The sequence below is a fragment of the Gavia stellata genome, chromosome 3 (genome assembly GCF_030936135.1).
Source record: "Gavia stellata isolate bGavSte3 chromosome 3, bGavSte3.hap2, whole genome shotgun sequence".
Taxonomy (NCBI): domain Eukaryota; kingdom Metazoa; phylum Chordata; class Aves; order Gaviiformes; family Gaviidae; genus Gavia; species Gavia stellata.
In genome coordinates this window covers 42,108,974-42,129,997 of record NC_082596.1, presented here as the reverse complement: position 1 = coordinate 42,129,997, position 21,024 = coordinate 42,108,974, and the positions used below count along the sequence as shown (strand labels likewise).

The 21,024-nt window shown below is 39.9% G+C and overlaps 1 protein-coding gene across 1 annotated transcript; it reads left to right on the top strand.

Moving 5' to 3' along the window:
- The first annotated feature begins 1,213 nt into the window (after positions 1 to 1,213).
- Positions 1,214 to 16,297, top strand: UBXN2B (UBX domain protein 2B). Its single transcript, XM_059815274.1, has 9 exons — positions 1,214 to 1,336; positions 3,461 to 3,561; positions 6,043 to 6,114; positions 7,261 to 7,420; positions 7,924 to 8,001; positions 9,401 to 9,510; positions 9,989 to 10,126; positions 12,449 to 12,610; positions 14,792 to 16,297. The coding sequence occupies exons 1-9, from the start codon at positions 1,214 to 1,216 to the stop codon at positions 14,952 to 14,954; spliced, it is 1,107 nt and encodes a 368-aa protein (XP_059671257.1). The 3' UTR covers positions 14,955 to 16,297.
- Positions 16,298 to 21,024: the final 4,727 nt, after the last annotated feature.

Genomic DNA, 21,024 nt, shown 5'->3' with positions numbered 1-21,024 from the left:
CAACCTTAGCAATTCTGTAATTCTGCGATAACCGTTATGTGTGGTGAAGCCCTGCTTTCCAGGAAGTTGCTAAACACCTGCCTGCCAATGAGAAGTAGTGAATGAATTCCTTATTTTGATTTTTTTGCACATGCAGCTTTGCTTCACCTATTAATCTGTCTTTATTTTAACCCATGTGTTGCCAGCTTTTGCTCTTCTCATTCTCTCCCCCACCCCACTGGCGGGGAGTGAGCAACTGGGTGGGCACTTAGTTGCTGGCCAGGGTTAACCCACCACATTAGAGGTAGCAGAGATCTTTAAATAAATTTTTACTTCTAAGTTTCTAGTTTTAATTTCTGACATGCAACATTGTCAAGTTTGGTACCTGACTACAAAATTATGACAAGATAGCCAGCGTTTTTCCCAAAGTTTCAGAGTACTTCAACCCATAAGATTAAAGTGACAAATTCAACTTCCACATTTAGAAGTTTTTAATGCTTAAGATGTAAGAGTCAGAAAGAAGACAAAATCTCACACTTCTTAAACCAGCCTGGTATTTTGGCACCCACGAGCCACCACTTCGAGCACCCAGAGTCAGCATTTGCCAGGCTGTTACCGCTTTCTCCTCTGAGTTTGCTTAAGCATTTCAGTGAGCAACCCAGTACGGTTTTAGCCATCATCAATGGTACTTTATAGTTCTGCAGAAAGCCTTGCATGTAAAAGCAGACTGAGAAATTCCCTGGTGCCACAGGCACACTCTGGCCATTGGGCTGGCACCACGGAGTGAGGGCTGCCAGTCTTCCCCAAGGCCCAGGCTGGCTCAGGCCTGTCAGGGGACAAAAGCCCTTCTGCATCGCCGGGTGCTGAGACAAGGCCGTGTGCAAACCCACCGTCCCATTTATGCCCACTGGGAGGGACATGGCTGGGTCCCTGCTGCACAAGGTGACACACATACGCACAACATCCCTCCTGGGCAAGGGAGGCTGAGGGCACACAGACAGACAGACAGACACACTGACACACATGCGCGTCCCCGCCGTGAGGCCGGCTCCCTCGGTGGTGGCAGGGCCCCGCCGTCCCCATGGAAACGGCCCGGTGGGTGGGGCTACGCCGGGCCGGCCCCCTCCTGTTGCCATGGCAGCCGCCGTTGGCGGCGGAAGAGCCTCGCGGCGCTGGCCCCGCCTCGCCCCGCCCTGCTCCGCCACTCGGCCGCCGCCGCCACCGCCTTCGGAAGATGGCGGACGGCGGGGCAGCTCCCGCGCAGCAGGAAGGGGAAGTGTCCGCGGCGGCCGACGGCGGCCGGCGGGATCGGCAGCCCCGGAGCGGCGGCCGCCCGCCCAGCGCCCGGGATTTGCAGGTGAGCGGGTGGGGATGGGCGTCCCGCTGCCTCGGCGGGGCGGGGCCGAGCGGGGCGGAGTGCCGTGTCCCCTCGGGGGCGCCCCCGGTCTTCCCCCAGGCCGCTCCTCGGGGGAGCGGGCGGTGTGCGGTTCCCCCGCCCCTCTCCTTACCAGTTGGGGCTGCCCCGCCGTAGCTAGGCAGGGCCGGGCCTCTGAGCAGAGGCTGCTGTCTTCTTTTCTTTCTTTTATTCCCCTTTTTGAGGCTGGCAAGGGAAGGACGCCTCTGAAAGAGGACTAGGCGCTTTAGGAAACGGTGGGTGGTCAGGGTGTGGGGTGGTCAGCTCTCCAGGGAGCTGGAAGGGCTCTCCCGACACTTCAGTAGCTGGGTTTTAAATGTACTTGAAGTTATTTTGGCGCCATTGTATTTCGTGATTATTTGGTAGGAGTGTCCTTCCCCACATGAAAATGTCAGTCTCCGCAAATGTGGTGTAAGACTAAGGACAACATCTTTTCCCAGGTTTACACAGGGAAAGTTTCAAGAGAGTGGGATCACGAATGTAACTCGGCATTGGTACTTAAATGCTTAATTGCAAACACTTTTAGCAGTATTCCTTTTTTGTGTGTGACTTTGAAACTGTATGAAGGTTCAAAATATTTTAGCAACAAGTTGTTTGGAAAACAAGTTAAACTACTAGTAACTCAAACTGCACCTATTTTATTTAATTGTACGTAATTAACAGAGAAAGATGGATATTTTTTTTTCTTGATTTCTGTTTGGGATTTTCATAGGTTCTTGTTGAGATTACCTTTGCTACAGTATGCAAAAAGTCTGTGTTAATACTTTTGGTTCATAAGGACTTTAGTCAACTGAAGCAGGCGGGCATTTTTGATAGATCGATTACTGATAAAATGTTAAAACCAAAGAAGTACCCTCTTGAGTCAGAGTAGCTGACCATCCCATCTATCCATCTAGCTCAGTACTTGATTTGTTGTGGCAGTGTAAGACATGCGGTATAAGGAATGTACAGAAGCCTGACCATGCCCTTTTGCGCTCCCTCAGCATCCCTCAAGTCTTTGGATTAGGGATGGTACAGGGTAGATCTTTGCCTATTCCTTTTAGTGTCTGCTTATGGACTTGTTGTGTATGACTTATCCCATCAGCTTTACATGTCTAAAAGATACTTGCTTATATCTTCAGATAGAATGGAGGTCTTCAGTAGTTTTCTTGAGCTGTTTCATTGCTCAGTTTAATTTTCTTAATGGGCATAATTCCTCAGCTCATTTTTCCCCTGCAGAAAGTGCCTCACAATAATATGGGATTAATAACTGTGTTCATAGCAGTGTGTTTTGAAGGACGGATGATTTTTCATTTTATTTTAATGTGTAGTCCTTCTACATAAAACTGTAATGAAATTGTAGCCTAGTACCTATTCTGGTGTATATGAGAAAATGTTAATATCAGTTGCACAGTGTGAACAAAATCGTTTGGGGACAAAATTAAGGATGATTTGACAAACAAAGTAGGGTATTATTCAGGACAAAAATAAGATTGCTAAAAATGACATGTGATGTGCCTTACACAACTTCCTGAAAATGAACTTGCCAGTGATATGGCAGCATTTGGGAACCTTTGTGAAAAACTTTTTTTTTTTTTTTAAAGTATTTGCAATGATGTCTTGAATTCAAGCCAGCAAGGCTGAATTGGATCTTAACTCTAGTACAAGCTTATTCGAGTTACGTTTTTTCCATTTCTATGTTAAATGTTTGTAAAATGTATTATTTGCTTCCCAGTCTTATCAGAGGGATACCTAGCAACTTTATTTCAATTTATTAACATTATTGAGATGATACTTAATATATATGTGTGTATATACTCTTGTAATACAGGCTGAATGTAGCTAGTGAAGCACTGTGAACCAAATTAAGGCAGAGCACAAGTTCCAAGTCACAGTGGCACTAAGCATTTTGTGTTTCTTTCATAAAGCAGAAAGGAAGTTGAATTTAGATAAGTAGTTGGGGTTTCTCATGTTGATGTTTCTAATTTTCTGGTGATGCACACACTTTGCGTTAGTTTTTGTCTTATTTCTGTTCCATGTGTAGTTCTAGAGTTACAAGACTTCTAAAAAGAGTTCTGTTTCCTACAGTTGGCCTTGGCAGAGTTATATGAAGATGAAGCTAAAAGGCAGTCATTGTGTCCTGACAAACCAACAACTACAAAGATTAGTAATACAAAAATATCACAGAGGTAAGACGTGCTTTGTTCTTCAGAAATGTGTTGAATAGCTACTGTATTAGCTTACAAAACTTTATCATACTTACTTGATCTCCTCCTTCTGTAAAAAGCAATCTACAGCAGTTCATAATCTGGAATTGTGAATCGCTGTAATAACACGTAGTCTGTGTCTTCTCAGAATGCTTTTTAAATTGTGTTTATTTAGGAGCCTTTGTACTATATGGTATTCCAAAACACTTTAAACCCACTTCAGCTAAGATAAAATTAAGATGCTGTAAGAGAAATGCAGTGTTGCTCTTCATTTACACATACAGAATTTGGAAATGTGCTATATCAGAAAAATACTGCAGTTCTTTGCTGCTTCAAAATTCAGCAAGTCAGTAGTTTGTGTGAAACTTGTCAAGTGAGCTGCTTTGAGTGTTGTACTTAAGTCAGTACTATTTAAGTAACTAACATGAAAAGACAAATATTCATTTGAAAGATTTTTAGTAGGTTCATTAGTAGGCTCACATGCGGTGAGAGAAATAAGAAGGGCTTCTTAATGAATTTGTCTGGTTTTGGCAGGTGGAAGGAAAGACGTGTATTTATGTATAAACCCAAGTTTTGCTGGCCTGCAATGTTTGCAGTTCAGATAGCATTTGAAGATTCAATGTAGTTTTAAATTTTTTATAAAGAAATCTTGCCAGTTTTTAATTAATTTTTATTTAAATTGTTTTAAAGAAGTCTTTAAATCATTACTGTCAGTGATGCCATAACAAGTCTTGCATTTGGCTTGTCTTTCAATTGCTACTGCCAATATGGATCTCTGTTTTAATGGAGGTTAAGCAGCAGAAAACTTCTTAGTCACCAGAGCTGTGCTTCAAGTGCATCTGCAAATGCAGATCTTCAGGAAGAGGGATTTTAGCACAATACGTGACACTTGGAAAATAATAGGTTTTTTGGTGATTTTGTTTGTTTGTTTTGGTAAAACCACCTAAGTTGACTAATCAGCTACATAGAACACAGTTTATAAACAAATAAAGCAAACGGCTCCATTTACCAATACATATCATGAAATTACAACTTCCCACTCCAACTGAAGGAAAAGTTGCAATACACTATCTCGAATACTTCAGTGTGATAGCTGTTGGCAAACACTTGCTCTTTGTTGGCAATCATACTGGAATCTGTCTGAGAAAGACGAGATGGCTGCTATTTGCATGGTATCCAAAATGAGAATTTTTTCTAGTAGACTTCAGTTTGCTCTCAGGTGTGCAGTGTACTAATTGCAAGGAACATAGTGCTGCTCTTATAGTCATCTACTTGACTTGCCTGCCACAACTGCAGGTATAGAAGAATGTCTCTGGGCCCTGCTGGAACAAATGCCATATTATATATGCTGTCACGTTGTGTAAGCTCATTTAAGAAACTTAAGGCTATTGGCACAAAACTGTAAGCCTCACAAAACCTACAATGCGACAAAGGAAGAAAATAGAAGAGATTAAAGCATTTCTAGTGCCCATTGACCTAAGTCCATAACAGTACTTTTTTTTTCTGAGAAAGCAATAGGAGGCAGATCCTTCACTGGGATATAGCATTACATTGTTTTATCAACAATGATACTTAAAAAAGTGATCTGCTCTGCTACACGTTGATTTCAAAGGTAATCAGACAAATTGCATAAATCTGAACTAGTGATCTTCCATTACTCATGTAGCAGGTTGTATGTGTGTTCTTCTCCCATGGTAGTTGGCTACCTTATATACATCTTGTATTAATGAATTTTATCATCAAGTGCTACAGGATAAAAGCATGTATCTGTACAGCTTTTCCTGGCATTTTGCAAATTAACAACCCTAGCTTGTCCTGTGATAGGTTATCAGTCTGTCCCTATCATAAAACAGAATCTGATTCTGCATTTTAATCATCTTTTGAAAGTCTTTGTGATGTTGCCATTTAATGTATTTTTAAAATTGTGTAACATAGAAGTGAGAACTACTACTTTTTAGTTTCTAGGATCCTCATAGACAGGGGCTTCAGGACATCAAAGAAAGGCAATGTTGACTTCACTAGTCAACCTGCCTCTTGACAAAAACAGCTAAAATGTGGAAAGAATTTGATGTGTAATTAATTCTGGTAAGCTGGATTCTGAAGCAGCTGTTGAGCTTGCATATTACCTGTGTTATCTGTGGGACCACCAGTGGCGTAAAGCAGAATTCTGCATAACCTATGCTAGAATAGAATAGTTCAGTTGGAAGGGATTACAACAATCATCTAGTCCAACTGTTACTGCAAAATTACTCTGCCATACATGTGCTCTTTCCTGCTTATTCACTGAGAAGCATTTGTGGCTATGTGCTTTGGCAAAACAACGGTATGGTGAGAAGAAAAAAATCCAACAACTTCATATCCTTAGTTTTTGAAAATCAAGTAGTTTCAGAAGTTAGCTATGAAGTACTTAGTGAAGTGTATGCACCAGTCATCTTCAAACTTTTTCTTTTATTCTCTTGGCAGTCTTAAAATTGATTCTCTTAGAAGGTTGAGAAAACCAGAGAGAAGCATGAGCGATGACAAAGAAAACCAAAGGTATTTTCAAAACAAAAAAATTCATTTAACAATTGTGAAAGTAAATGGGGTTTTTTGTGACATTCACACTTTGCTCCCTCCTGTTTTTCAAAATGTGTGTGAGCTAAGTCTATCCTGCAAAGAGCTAGTAACTACAGAGACGCTAGGTGATGACTTACGAGTAAGTATTAGCTGTGCACTGCTGTAGTAAAACTGTATTTAGCAGAATCAGGCTGTCGTGATCTAGGACCTGTAGATGCCTTAACACACGACTGTGTGGATGTAAAGGTTGTAACTTACATTAGGACTCAAAAGCTTTTTTGCCTTTTCTCAGATATCCTGAATTGTTCTGTGTATCCATTACTCAAATATTTGAGTACTTCCTTCCTTTCTTTCAAGAAAATTCTTACAAATTCTTATGAGAATTCTTGTTTCATCTTCTTACTACTATCATTCTTTTAAACCTAGTAATTAAAGAGTTTCCATATAAATGGCAATTGGGATAATAAATACAGATTTATGTACAAAGGAGAAATGATACTGAGGGATTGCCAGTTATGTGACATCATAAAAGAAATGGGGCTGCATTGAAGAAAAAGAACAAAAATCAGCTTTCACAGCAGTTTCTGCAGATTTAAAAATATCTTTAAAGGTTAATTAAATTTATTAAAAACTTTCCATTTCTGATATTGGCAGGAATGGAAGTATACTAGATCAAACTGAGGCAGTATTCAGGTTTTCAACAGCAGTTTTACACTTGTTCTGCCAACGTAGTGTTAGCTGTGAATCTGTGTTCTAACCAGGCCAGGCACAGTCCCATGCACAGGACACACTGAGGAAATTGGTCTTTCTGGGAACAGGTGGCATTCATGTAAGATGAGGTGTATAAAGCCATGGCTGCATCAGGACTGCATTCACTTAAACATATGGCCTTGGCCCCTAACCTCTGGGGTCTGTTCCAGGAGGCAGCTTGATAGTTTTATTAGTGAAATGTCTTTGGAGTAATGCTGGGAAGGTCAGAACCAAGCGGAACATTTCTGAGATCAGAACGAAAAGGTTTTGTGCCAAATTTAGCTCTTTGTTCATTCATTATTTTTTTTGGTGGGAAGAAGAAAATTATGCTTGTCATTTAAAGCATTGTTGCTTATGAACTTTACTATTCTGAAGATTTTATTCAGGTGACTCGGAATGTAGGGGATTACAGATTTCTGGGGCTTCTAATAATCCGAGTAAACTTGTTGCTGAACTCTTCAAGGAAGCAAAAGAACATGGGGCTGTCCCGTTAGATGAAGCCTCAAGAGCATCTGGTGATTTCAGTAAAGCTAAGGTAAAAGTTAAAGGATATTTTGATCTCTATTTACATTAGTCTCTCTGAAACTCATCTAACCACATGAGAGCAAAGACTCCTTTTTGTGGTTTGCAAATAGCAGAGGATTTGATCAACACAGTTGTGTATTATCTGTGCTCAGGTAGCTTGCTCTAGAAAATAAAGTGGGGATAAACTATTTGCCTTATTTTTAATTAAATTGATTTGAAAAAAAAAAACAAACTGCAGTTGCATCCCAATCAGAATCTCTTATCTGTTGAATTACTAATGTTTGAAAAAGTGTACAAATTAGAAACTGAAAAGCATCACATAAAACCTGCTTAGCCTGATTATGGTTACTAGGTATAATTTTCCACTTAGAAAATAAACAAGTTAGAACAGTGTATTTGCTTTTTATCACAGAAGCAAGCTTGCTGATGCTTTTATTTGCACCTAGGTAAGAATTCTAATGAACTGTTTCAGATATTTATTTCAATAAGCTTTTCTATGTTTTTTTTTTCCAGTCATTTTCTGGTGGTGGATATAGGTTGGGTGACTCATCACAAAAGCACTCTGAATACATATATGGAGAAAATCAAGATGTAGGTAAAATTCTGAGTAGCAGGAAACAGAATCTCCAACAGATGTGTGCGTAATCATGTTCACAGCTTGAAATGCCAGTGTTACTGTAACTATGTTTTTGAGGAAAAACTAAATATTAGATATGTGTTAAGTAGAAATTGTTAAAGTGAAAGTGTCCACAGAGGACAGATGTTTATTGGATACCCCTAAGGCCTCCATTGTGGAATTTTCTGATGTAAATTACTTTGAAATTCTTAGCAAACATTCCTTTCAGATACTTTCCTCCAGCTGTTGTTCTACATTCTCTTAGCTATGCTAACATTTTAATCCTCTTAGGTTAGGAATTGTTTCTTCTTGTGGCTTGCAAAGTAGCCAATCTCAAACTGGAGGGCATGGATGTATTCCAGGAATGGTGAAGCAGTAGGTTAAAGCTTTTGGAAAATTGTCTGCCCTTTCTCTCCTCTCACTTAAAAGGCAGGAATTGGCGGCGGGGGGGGGAAGGGGCAAAGTTTTCTGCACTTTGCCATCCACGTGAATGGCTAGAGCAAATGTTAAGCTTATCTAGAAACAAAACCAAGAAATGTCAGGCCAAAAGATGTGGTTCAGGCTGGGGGGTGCTTTCATGTCACACCAGGAGCTGCTACCTTCTACCCTCTTAAGTAATCCTTAAGTAATCCTACCCTCTATGTAATGGCTGGCTGCACTAAGCTGGAAGCCTGTTGCGTGGGGTTACCATAACTGGGGGCAGGGATAGCTCTCTAAGGAAAGGTCAATTTTACTGGCTAGGGAAGCCTAGATGTGCTGGACTGCAAGGTATTAGTTGCAGGGAAGAGAGGTGCAGGCTCTGAAGGTGAAAGGCTCTGGCTGGAGGTACAAGCATGCAGCAAAATAAGAAGGGAGTGAAGGAGGCTGGTTTTCAGGATTCTCGGCATTTGAACTGAATGGAGCTAGCATCAACTTCATTGGAGCTCAGCATGTAATAATTTGAGGAAAGAATAGTTTTCACTGTAACTGGTGTATCAGCAGGAATTTGTAATTTTATGGATTTATTTCTTAATTTATCAACAAGAAAAGTTTTCTGCTTTTTAAAAGTAGTTGGAACACTGTGAAGATCACTACACAGTCACTGTATATCATCTGTTATGTCATGGATAGCAAATTAAGAGATTCTTTTTCCCCAAGTGTTAAAGTGGTCTTGAAGTAGATAGTAGTCTATAATTATTATTTGCTTTTTTTAAAGGATTCTAAGAATGAAGTTACAGTGCAGTGCTCTGTTCTTTTGTCATTTGCATCTTATTTGTGGTCTGCTACAGAATCCGTTAAGTGTAGATCAAAAATTCTGTAACTAATCTATATGAAATTGAAATACCTTATTTGTCTGTCTTTTTTTTTATTTATTTCACCGTTTTTGCTTCACAGGTTCAAATTTTGCTGAAACTATGGAGGAATGGCTTCAGTTTAGATGATGGAGAGTTGAGATCCTATTCAGACCCAACAAATGCTCAGTTTCTTGAGTCTGTTAAAAGAGGGTAAGTTAAAATGGAAATTTTTTTGAGGTATGTCTTTCAAGTGACGTGAAGAAGAATGCTTTCTCCACGTGTATATAATTATTAAAAGCCTCAGGCTTCTTCTTTGCCTGTACACATAAAATATGTTCTGTATTTGTCATCAGATGTATGGGGCATTTAAAAATTTGGAACACTTTGGTTCCTTCTGGTGGTTTAACTCTGAATGCTACTTGCTACAGACAGCTGTAAGTTTCACATGTTTTGTTAGTGTATTCTAGGTTTTGGCTGTCAGATCACTGACTTCTTTTTTTCTTCCTTTTAGTTTTTCATTTTATTTATTATTTTGGGATTAAATCAATTCATAAAACAATTGGACATCTATGACTTCTAAAGTAAACATATTAATAGTGTCTACTCATACTGTACTGTGTAAGGTTTTTGTGTAATTTTGTATTGCAGTTCAGAATGTAATTGGGAAACTTTTACTTTTGTAATTAAGGGAAATTCCTGTGGAACTGCAGCGACTTGTTCATGGGGGCCAGGTTAATTTGGATATGGAAGACCACCAAGAACAGGAATATGTGAAGCCTAGACTGCGATTCAAAGCTTTCAGTGGAGAAGGGCAAAAACTTGGAAGGTAAAAAACACTAGGTTTTCAGCTGTGTGTTCATATGATATTTCAGAAGTGGATTTAATCAATTAGGAGACTGTTAGAGAGGCTAATCAGATGACAAAAGCAATATGGAATTATTCTGTGCCACAAGTCTCAGCCTTGATTTCACAGAGTTACCAGGAATTATGGAAGTTTATATACAATCTTAAAATAAAGTTAAGTCCTGGAACTGCTCATAGATTTGCTAGATACTTTGTGCTTTGTTATGACTATCAGATTTCTCTGCCTGTTCTTGCATATAATTTTGCCTATAATTTTTTTTTTTAACTTCAGCTGTGTTTAAAACAGGAGCAAAGGAAGCTGAAAGGTGATCAGCACTGTACAAACTTCATGAGAAAAAACTCTGTCTGCACAGAGGAAGCAGACCCAAATAGTAGTTCCCTGTTTAGTGAGGAACAGGCAGAACTTAATCATAATGTGATACTGGCCAGTAAGGACATACTCTGCTCTGGCTTAGCTGCAGTGCATGTTGTGTTTTACTGCTGGGATCATCACAAAGGGAATAGGAGATGCTATTGCAACAATATGGCTGATGCTTGAATTAATGCAGATGGAAAGTATTTTTGTATGGCAGCAACTCAGCTATTTTTTCTGAAATGAAGCAGCGGAAATACTGTCCTGAAATATAACCTTGTAAACAGTCACTCATTGTAAGTTACACAAGGCAAGTCTGTTAGCTTTAAGAAAGAGAAATAATTTGATAAATTCTTTTTTTTTTAAATTTGATCCAAAATAAATGAGCAATAAGATGTATCAAAATCTCTCAACTTTTACTAGGATTTGATTAAAACTTCAAATGGTGCTGCAAAAATCTATAGTAAGAGCTGTTATTTTAAAAACAGCCAACTAGAGAAATTATACATGCTTCCCTGGATGAAATAATACTGCAAAGCCTGGATTGTGGGAGAGGAGGGACTCAGCTTTCAACCTCTGACTGGAGCCCCCACTTCCTCCAATTCTAGTGTCAACTCCAACTACAGTATAAAATTCATAAATGTAGTAAAAACTCTGAAATTTAATGATTTAGAAAAGCTTATACCTGGTTCTGTTTCATTTGCTGTCCTGGTGCAAGAGTAGGCTGATGCTGTTAAAGCTCTAATGTGTACAATTCAATTGAACTGATACATAATGTGCCAAAATTCATTCCTGTGACTGAACATTTCAGACTACTTTGTCCAAAAGTGCATAATCTCTGTTCAGCTTAAGTCAGTCAGTAAGAGTAAACAGTAATGTGACTTCAACTCTGCCAATCATCAACTTTTTCACATAACAATTATAGGCTTTATAGCATCTTTTCCAGCTGACTTAATGTTAGCTGTGGCATTGTAAATACCTCTAGGTTTCTGTTCATTGTTGCATTTATTCATGTAATATCTTTTGTTGCCAAAAAAGGTATTACTGGTGTGCTTCTGCAAGTAAATTAATTCAATAAATTATTTTAGCTTTTTTCCAATCTAAATTTCATCTCTTCAAAAATGAGGAAATGTGCTTAGTAAAACTGAAAAGGTGGTAAGCTCTGGTAGGAGTGACATAGGGAACCATTGTATATAATAACTACTTCACTTAAGCACTTGCTGAGATGATTAAAGAAAATAGGTAGGGAAGAGAGGAGTTTCTGCATGTAAGAATATGTGCACACCTGTTGTGTGGCATTTTTGTTTTGGTAGTTTATGAAGTCTCAGGTATGTAAGCAATGAAAGGAGTAGCCAAATGGTTATCTTCAATCAGATTTATATTACTTTTATACTAAATGTAAAAAATTCCAAGCTTACTATGTGGTGATATCAATTAACTGTCAGTATCATTTGTGCTCTAAAAGGGTGGGGGATGCCCAGAATCACAAAGTAGTGCTCCTGAAGGCAATTAGTAAAGCAGTTTGGGTCAGTTTAATGCAGTGTAATGGTTCATGATTATTTTTTAATATAGTCCATGGGGTACAATATATAAATCTTAGTATCATTTCATGCTCTATAAACATAAACAAAGATGGTTTTGTTTGTACTCAATTACCTATTTAAAGTCATGCAAATGTAATGATATGCACAGTTATAAGAAAAATAAATATGAAATATTGCAATAATTGACAAGAAACTACAAAAGCATTATTTGCGTCTCTACTTAAAAAGCTGTATTTATACTTATTTCAGATAACTTTGGGAGGATTTTCATTGCTCATTTGTACTAGCTATGCATGGTAGTCATTCAATGAAAAAGACAACCGAAACATTATTCGGTTCTGGTTTGATGCCGTTAATAACATCTGGCTTATTTTTTTCAATCCTCTAGCCTTACACCTGAAATAGTCAGCACACCTTCTTCCCCAGAGGAGGAGGAGAAATCAATTCTTAATGCGCCTGTTCTGATTGATGATTCCATGCCAGCAACTAAAATTCAAATTAGATTAGCAGATGGAAGCCGATTAATACAAAGATTTAATCAAACACACAGGTAAATTGATTCTGCATCAATGCAGGTAACCATAACTATTTTGATAAGTTTGTGTTTTGTCATTAAATGAATATCAGCAAGACAGCAAAAAGGGGAAAAATACAGCTCCAATTAAATGTTATAGCTGTGTGTCATTTTCATAACATAGATGTATTGATAAATTGACTATCAAAGCAAAATTCTGTAATTGGAAACACAAGATATTTAATAACTGCAAAGTCACAAACTTTCATGACCAGTTACATCCTGTGATTTCTAAGGACATGGTACCAGCCATAACTGTTCTCAGGGCAACTGAAATGAGGACAGCCTCGCTATGTAGTCATCCCAACCCTGGGCTGTTCTTGGGAGGAGCATGTGGCTGACTTGGATGACCCTGTGAAGGCACTTTATTGCAAGGTGTTCTGGGGTATAGTCTGAATTGGAATATAGTCCACACTACAGGCAGAGAAATACTTTGGCCCGTAGTCTAGAGCTCCAGCTTTCTACCTTGTTATGCTTGAGACTATGACTAAACATGACATAGGATGTAAGTGTAGATTGCAGCCCATATGCAGAAGGGTATATGGACATAACATACTCATTTGCAATTCTGGCACGTGGGCTGAACATAATACTGAGAACCAATTTTTGTTTTGTTTTGGATGGTCATCTCCTAGGAATTGTCAGCGTGTGAACTTGGTGGGTTTTTTAGATCTGTTAGTAGTTTGCTGATTAGAGCTTGCCATCAGGTTTATTGACATTGTTGGGGCATTGCCACAAATGGTGTTGGCCAACCCTATTTATTTGCCTAAGAGGTTGTGTTAGTGCAAGGTTCTGTAAAGCTCTGCTTTGCACTGCGTGGCTGAGAGAACTTTGGGCAGAGGGCAGAGATTTGGGCAGTAGGTCCACCTGCACTTCACAGCAAGCAGAGCTCAAGCCAGCCCTGATCTGAAATCTGCACCATTGTGTTAGAACACAGCTGAAACTGAGCTTGAATCTTGCCTTGGAGGTGGTCTTAGCATGGACCCAATTCCATGTTAATATTGTTATATGGAGCGTTCACCTGTTCCCTTTTTTCCCTCTGGCTCAGAATAAGGGCAGAGCCTATGTGCAGCTTTCTTCACCTGACAACATACACAGACCACAATGGGGCAATTTTAGCTGAGATGCCCATAGGGAGGAAGATACAGCAATAATTTTTCATATTTTAGCAGACCTGATAATGTACACTGATAGTACAGGCCCAGATCTTTTCTTCACAGCACCGGCTGGAGAAGTGACTTAGATAAACAGTAGTGCTTATTGGGAGCCTCTGTAGCCATGATGTTTTTTCTTCCGTCTGCAGGAAAAGCTAGAAGAGGTAAACTTCCCAGTGACATCTGTAACCAAGGGTGTGTTGACAGAAGCTTATTTTAATCAATACTAACTTTCTCTTGGATGTGAATGTTTTTAGTTATCCTTGCCATATGTATGATCAAAATCAGCTACTAAAGTGCCTTGCTTGTGTCATAAGCCTTGAAGACTGATAGAAACTTGAAGTCCCTCCTTTTTTGGCTACAGTAAATCTGCCTACTTTTTAGTTACAATAGATCGTCAAAGATTGGTTCTCAACTTACTGTCTTAGGAGAGAAACGTCAAATATCAGGTTTTTATCTCTAAAATCTTATTTATTTTTCATCCATGTCTTATAAAACTACATTATTCTTGTTACACTGTTGATGTGATTGTTTTATGAACTATTGTTCAGAAGTTCAGTGCCAAGTGAAAGTAGGGGAAACCTCTTGCTATTGAAATACATTAATAATTCCCCTCTGCTTTCTCATCACTGTCACCATATATTTTAAGATTCCTCCTTCCATTAATAATTTAGCCTTTTTGGCTACATTTTTGACAGCTGGTGTTGAAATTACTTGGCTTTCTGTGCCAAGTATCAGTTTGCAATATACTTCTATGTTACAAATTTTATTTCTGTTATTTGATAAAACAACATTCATTTTAATTTTTCAGGTTTTTTTATGCAAGAAGCAAAAAATTCTAGGCTACAACCATTTGATCCATATCTGGAAATGTAAAATCAATAGGACATATTAAATAGTTTAGTCTGTTAGAAGGTTTTGTATTCTCTGATCATCCTAATGTTCAGAGGTTTATGTCAAAATGGAATCATACACAGTTTTCATGTCCGTATCCTTTCCACAGGATTAAGGATATTCGAGATTTCATTATCCAGTCTCGTCCAGCATTTGCAACAACTGATTTTGTTCTTGTGACTACCTTTCCAAATAAAGAGCTAACAGATGAAAGCCTGACACTACAAGAAGCAGATATACTTAACACTGTGATTCTTCAGCAATTAAAGTAATCTTACAGTTGTTGGTACAATGTAGGGAGCATGCTGTATTGTCATACAATGTTTCCAACAGATGAAAAAAAGGAAAGATCAGTGTCTTTTTATTCCCCCACTTTCACAGATCAGATTTTTGGGTTTCATGTCTTCCAGCTATAGCATATCTAATTTTTTTGTTTTAATTTCTCAACATTGTTCAACCTTTTTTCAGTGTTAAAATTAAGCTTCCCTATGTTAGTATGTTTCAAACCACATCTTGTACTAAATGTGAAATGAGATATGACTTTATGACTCTTCATTATTTTGAGCGGGGTGGGTGGAGAAGCATTTTTCTGAAGGGGACAGTATCTTTCGTACAGTTGGTAAGATTTGCACTATGGAAATGTTTTATGCTGCATTGACAAACAGCCATTTGAAAACTTAGCCTGTAGGCTATGTTTACCTTCCAAGCTGTATTAATACTAAGGTGTTTTGTTTAATAGGTTGATAGATAATTAATGCCCTAATATAATTTTTGTATATTCTGTTTGTAGTGTCTCATGGTGCAGTATAATGTTTATATTCTAGTTTTTAATGTAATTTTCCCTGTATCGTTGCTCATGTGAGTGAATCAGTTCAGGAGATGCAAACCTCATCTATTGCAGACTATAATAGATTGTTCTTACTTGTATTCTAGTTGTTCTACTTGTGGTGAAAATAAGTATGAATGTTTTTCTTCTTGAAGTTAGAGAAATGGGAAAGACCACTGTCATCTGGAGAAATGCTGTGATTTAGATTTCATGAGAGTAGGCCTGTGGTCACTTTGAACCTGAATATGCAGTTGAACCCTGTGCAGCTACATGATTCTTCACATGAACAGTTACTTAAATAACCCCAAACAAAAAACACCAAGGTGCACAAACACAAAACTTGTTTATGCTGTCACTTGCATGCACAAAAGTAGACATGTTAATTGGTCGTGTATTTTTGACCTGAATTTCAGGTCTTTATATTTGGAATTTTGGCCAAAGGCATTTTGTAATGTTCAATGGGGATTTGGTTGTGCAGCTTTCACTATACTTGTTTGGAAGCTGTATAATTAAACCCCTTAATCTTTGAGATTATATATTTTTTCAAATGACTTGACCCTACGCTGCAGTATGCAGGTAGGAATCTTATGTTGTGGGCAAACTGGCTGCTGTGTTTTAGTGGTATGCGGTTTTATAGTATCTGTGGCTTTATATCAGATGAGTAGTCACACTCTGAAGGAGGGTAAATGGGCTGTACCTCTTGTACCGTTATATGTGTTAAAAATGCTGTTTTCACTGATTGTTTTATTCTGAAAATATCAATGCTTATTTATTTATGGTAAGCTTATAATTGCCTAGTATATTTGATTAATCTTACATTTTTACCTCAAAGTAGGTATTTGACTGAGTAAATTTTAAACGTGCAATTGTATTTGAAGTATTTTGTTTTGTAATCTGAGTATCTGCATGATTTTAATCATAATTCATTTCACATGCTAAGTAATTAAAGTTTTAAGCTAAAAAAGACCATAGGCAACACTTCTTGTTTTCTTCCCAATTTATGTTGTGATGAAGTGGTGATTGTGTTGCGTGCCAAATATTTAAGCCTAAACGGAAAGGAATGGGCACTTGCTATGCATATACTATATAGTAACACTTCTCTCTATATATGCAAGGCCGAAGTCAGTGTTGTGATATTGATCTTGGGCAGTCTGTGGTTTGGGCATATTTCAGGTCACAATATAGGTAAAGTTACATTGCTTACGACTTCTGAAGACCATTATTAATTAAACACTGATGTATGAAGGACAGTGGTTAACTAAATTGGTTTTTTTCCCCTCTTATTATGCCAAAAACCACAACTGCATATTATCACAATCTCTTTGTTTCAAATAGCTGGTAAATTTTAGTGTTCAGTAGCAGCTGAGAGTAACTGGGGGTCCCAGTAGTTGACATTATTTTGTCAAGCACTAAGAAAATGTATCAATGCTCATTTTTAAATATTTCACTGCTTCTCAGTACTTTAAAACTGTCTCATAATTTTATGTCATACCTTTTATTAACATTAAATTCTCACTTGGGTAGCTAACATCTTGGCATTTTTGGCACGAAACAGTTCTTTGAGTACAGACCTATGTGTATATGCAGTTAAGACTAGTTAAAAGGGAGAAGGGAGACTGCAACAAGGGAGAAGGAGCTTGGTAGAGGATGATGATCTTTCCATCACAGCAAGGCTGCTGAGCTTCTTGGGAATTCCTCTTAGCTTCCATGAAATACAGGTAATAAACCTGTCACTTGCTCTTGTAGGCAGCTTATGAAAGGCTCAGGCTTCACCTCTGCTTGTCTTTCCCAGAAATCCTTTATCACACAAGAGCCAAATAATCCAAAACTGCATGTTTTCTCTTAAGAAAATCTCTCTGGACCTTAATACTTGTGCTTTTTTTTTTTCTTTTGGATACTACTTGCTTCTTTGTTTTTATCTAGAATAAATTATTAGAATCAGGCTTGTTAGTTTTTGGGTTCTTCTTTTTTTCAGGAGCACATTGAGACGTTTGTAAACATTCTGCTTTAATCAGACTACTGGACACACTTGTACAATTGGCATATATTAACAGCTACCTCATGCTGTTTCTCACTCTTTGGTGAAAATCTGTCCAATATTAAATGAACCAAGGAAGAGCATGCAAGCACTCAGAGGTGCTATTACTAGCTCCCTCCTTAGTTGCTTGCACTAAGCTAAAGCTCCCATGATCTTTAAATTGTATTGTTCTGTGCAGGGAGAATAGACTGAGAGATGCACCTTCCCCTTGCTCATGCTGATTAAGCCTGACAGGCCTCTCAGCATAGGCATGCGCTGTTCTATCAGCAGATGAGACAGTGAGCAGCAAGAGTCTGGAATAATAAATACTGAATTCATGGCACACCAAAAGCAGTAAGCTTGTGGTGTTTCTACAGGATGGATATAGTTGGAATGGGTTCCTGAAGAGATTAAAAGTAGGACTGGTACTATTCAGCTGCTTACCAATTATTTGAAAATAAACTTTGAAAACCCAAAGATTAGTGCAATGATAAACAACAGTAGGCAGCAACTAGGATGAACATTGAGTGAACTGTAGCAATCAGATCAATTGCATCCTTAATACAGCTAAATACCAAGTTACAAATCTGGAACAAACTGTGAGAGACACTAATAGCCTGGAAAGCACTGGCCCTGGAAAGGAGTTAGATGACAGTAGGAGAACAATGCAGCACAACTATTTACACCCCTTTGAGGTTTACAGAGTTGACTTTGTGACTGGAAGATGATGTTAATCCGTGTGTTTGTTATTGGTGGTTTTGATACTGTTCATGGTGCTGGTCCTCCTTAAGAACTTTAGAGATAGGACCAAAAAAAATCAATGGAAATGCTGAATTAAGTGTCTTAGAAGAGCTCAAAACAGGTAGCTTATCAGAAAGAAAACAGAGCGATGAGGTGATTTAAAGTGGGCAGTTACTTCAAAGAAGGGGGGGGAAACTATTATAGGACTGTTTGGTAGAGAAAAGCATAACAAGAATTAGAAGCTTGTACAAAGCTGGAAGCTCAGTTCAGTATTTTCAAAGTGAAATTAAACCACATTTTTCAATAGTTGAACTACTGGAATGAACCAACCTTGAAAATGAACTTCTGTATCCTCTGTTTTTCTGTTTAATTCTTATTGTTATGCTGGCTTTCTGTAAGATTTGTTTTAATTAAACCAAATTTATTTGGGTTTTGCTACTGAGACAACAGGGTAAAATTAAGATGGCTTAGTTTTTGGAAAGCAATTTACTTTGCCTTTGTCCAGTCATACTTACAATTAATAAACTGAGGTGCTGGAGCGTGTCCAGAGAAGGGCGACGAAGCTGGTGAGGGGTCTGGAGCACAAGTCTTATGAGGAGCGGCTGAGGGAACTGGGGTTGTTTAGTCTGGAGAAGAGGAGGCTGAGGGGAGACCTTATCGCTCTCTACAACTACCTGAAAGGGGGTTGCAGAGAGGTGGGTGCTGGCCTCTTCTCCCAAGTGACTAGCGACAGGACAAGAGGAAATGGCCTCAAGTTGTGCCAGGGGAGGTTCAGGCTGGATATTAGGACAAATTTCTTTACTGGGAGAGTGGTGAAGCATTGGAAGAGGCTGCCCAGGGAGGTGGTGGAGTCACCCTCCCTGGAGGTGTTCAAGGAACGTGTGGACGTTGGGTTGGTGTTGGGTTGATGGTTGGCCTTGATGATCTTACAGGTTTTTTCCAACCTTAGTGATTCTGTGAAATTCTGCTGTGTGTTTCGTATTGAAAGGCTAGAAACATTTCCAAGGACAATCTCCATCCTTTACTGGATACGGCAGGGAACATTGTCACGAAGGATGAGGAAAAGGCTGAGGTACTTAATGCCTTCTTTACCTCAATCTTTAACAGGCAGACCAGCTATCCTCAGGGTATTCAGCTCCCTGAGCTGGAAGACAAGGTTGGAGAGCAAAATAAACTCCCCATGATCCAGGAGGAAGCAGTTAAAGACCTGCTATGCCACCTGGACACCCACAAGTCTATGGGGCCTGATGGCATCCACCCAAGGGTGCTGAGGGAGCTGGCGGAGGAGCTTGCCAAGCCGCTCTCCATCATTTATCAACAGTCCTGGTTAATGGGGGAGGTCCCGGATGACTGGAGGCTTGCCAACATGACACGCATCTACAAGAAGGGCCGGAAGGAGGATCTGGGGAACTACAGGCCTGTCAGCCTGACCTCGGTGCCGGGGAAGATTATGGAGAGGTTCATCCTGAGGGCGCTCACTGGGCACATGCAGGACAACCAAGGGATCAGGCCCAGCCAGCACGGGTTCATGAAAGGCAGGTCCTGCTTGACCAACCTGATCTCCTTCTATGACCAGGTGACCCGCCTAGTGGGTGAGGGAAAGGGCTGTCGACATTGTCTACCTGGACTTCAGTAAAGCCTTCGACACTGTTCCCCACAGTATTCTCCTGGAGAAGCTGGCGGCTCGTGGCTTAGACAGGTGCACTCTTTGCTGGGTAAAAAACTGGCTGGATGGCCGAGCCCAGAGCGTCATGGTGAATGGAGTGAAATCCAGTTGGTGGCTGGTCACAAGCGGAGTCCCCCAGGGCTCAGTTTTGGGACCGGTCTTGTTTAATATTTTTATTGATGATCTGGATGAGGGGATCGAGTGCTCCCTCAGCAAGTTTGCAGACGACACCAAGTTGGGCAGGAGTGTTGATCTGCTGGAGGGTAGGAAGGCTCTGCAGAGGGATCTGGACAGGCTGGATCGATGGGCTGAGGCCAATTGTGTGAGGTTCAACAAGGCCAAGTGCCGGGTCCTGCACTTGGGTCACAACAACCCCATGCAACGCTACAGGCTCGAGGAGGAGTGGCTGGAAAACTGCCTGGTGGAAAAGGACCTGGGGGTGTTGGTCAGCAGTCGGCTGAATATGAGCCAGCAGTGTGCCCAGGTGGCCAAGAAGGCCAACGGCATCCTGGCCTCTATCAGAAATAGTGTGGCCAGCAGGAGTACGGAGGTGATCATGCCCCTGTACTTGGCACTGGCGAGGCCGCACCTCGAATACTGTGTTCAGTTTTGGGCCTTCACTACAAGAAGGACATTGAGGTGCTGGAGCGTGTCCAGAGAAGGGCGACGAAGCTGGTGAGGGGTCTGGAGCACAAGTCTTATGAGGAGCAGCTGAGGGAACTGGGGTTGTTCAGTCTGGAGAAGAGGAGGCTGAGGGGAGACATTATGGCTCTCTACAACTACCTGAAAGGGGGTTGCAGAGAGGTGGGTGTTGGCCTCTTCTCCCGAGTGACAGGACAAGAGGAAATGGCCTCAAGTTGCGCGAGGGGAGGTTCAGGCTGGATATTAGGAAAAATGTCTTTACTGAGAGAGTGGTGAAACACTGGAACAGGCTGCCCAGGGAGGTGGTGGAGTCACCCTCCCTGGAGGTGTTCAAGGAACGTGCGGATGAGGCATTGTGGGACGTGGTTTAGTGGGCATGGTGGTGTTTGTTGGTTGATGGTTGGCCTTGATGATCTTACAGGTCTTTTCCAACCTTAGTGATTCTGTGAT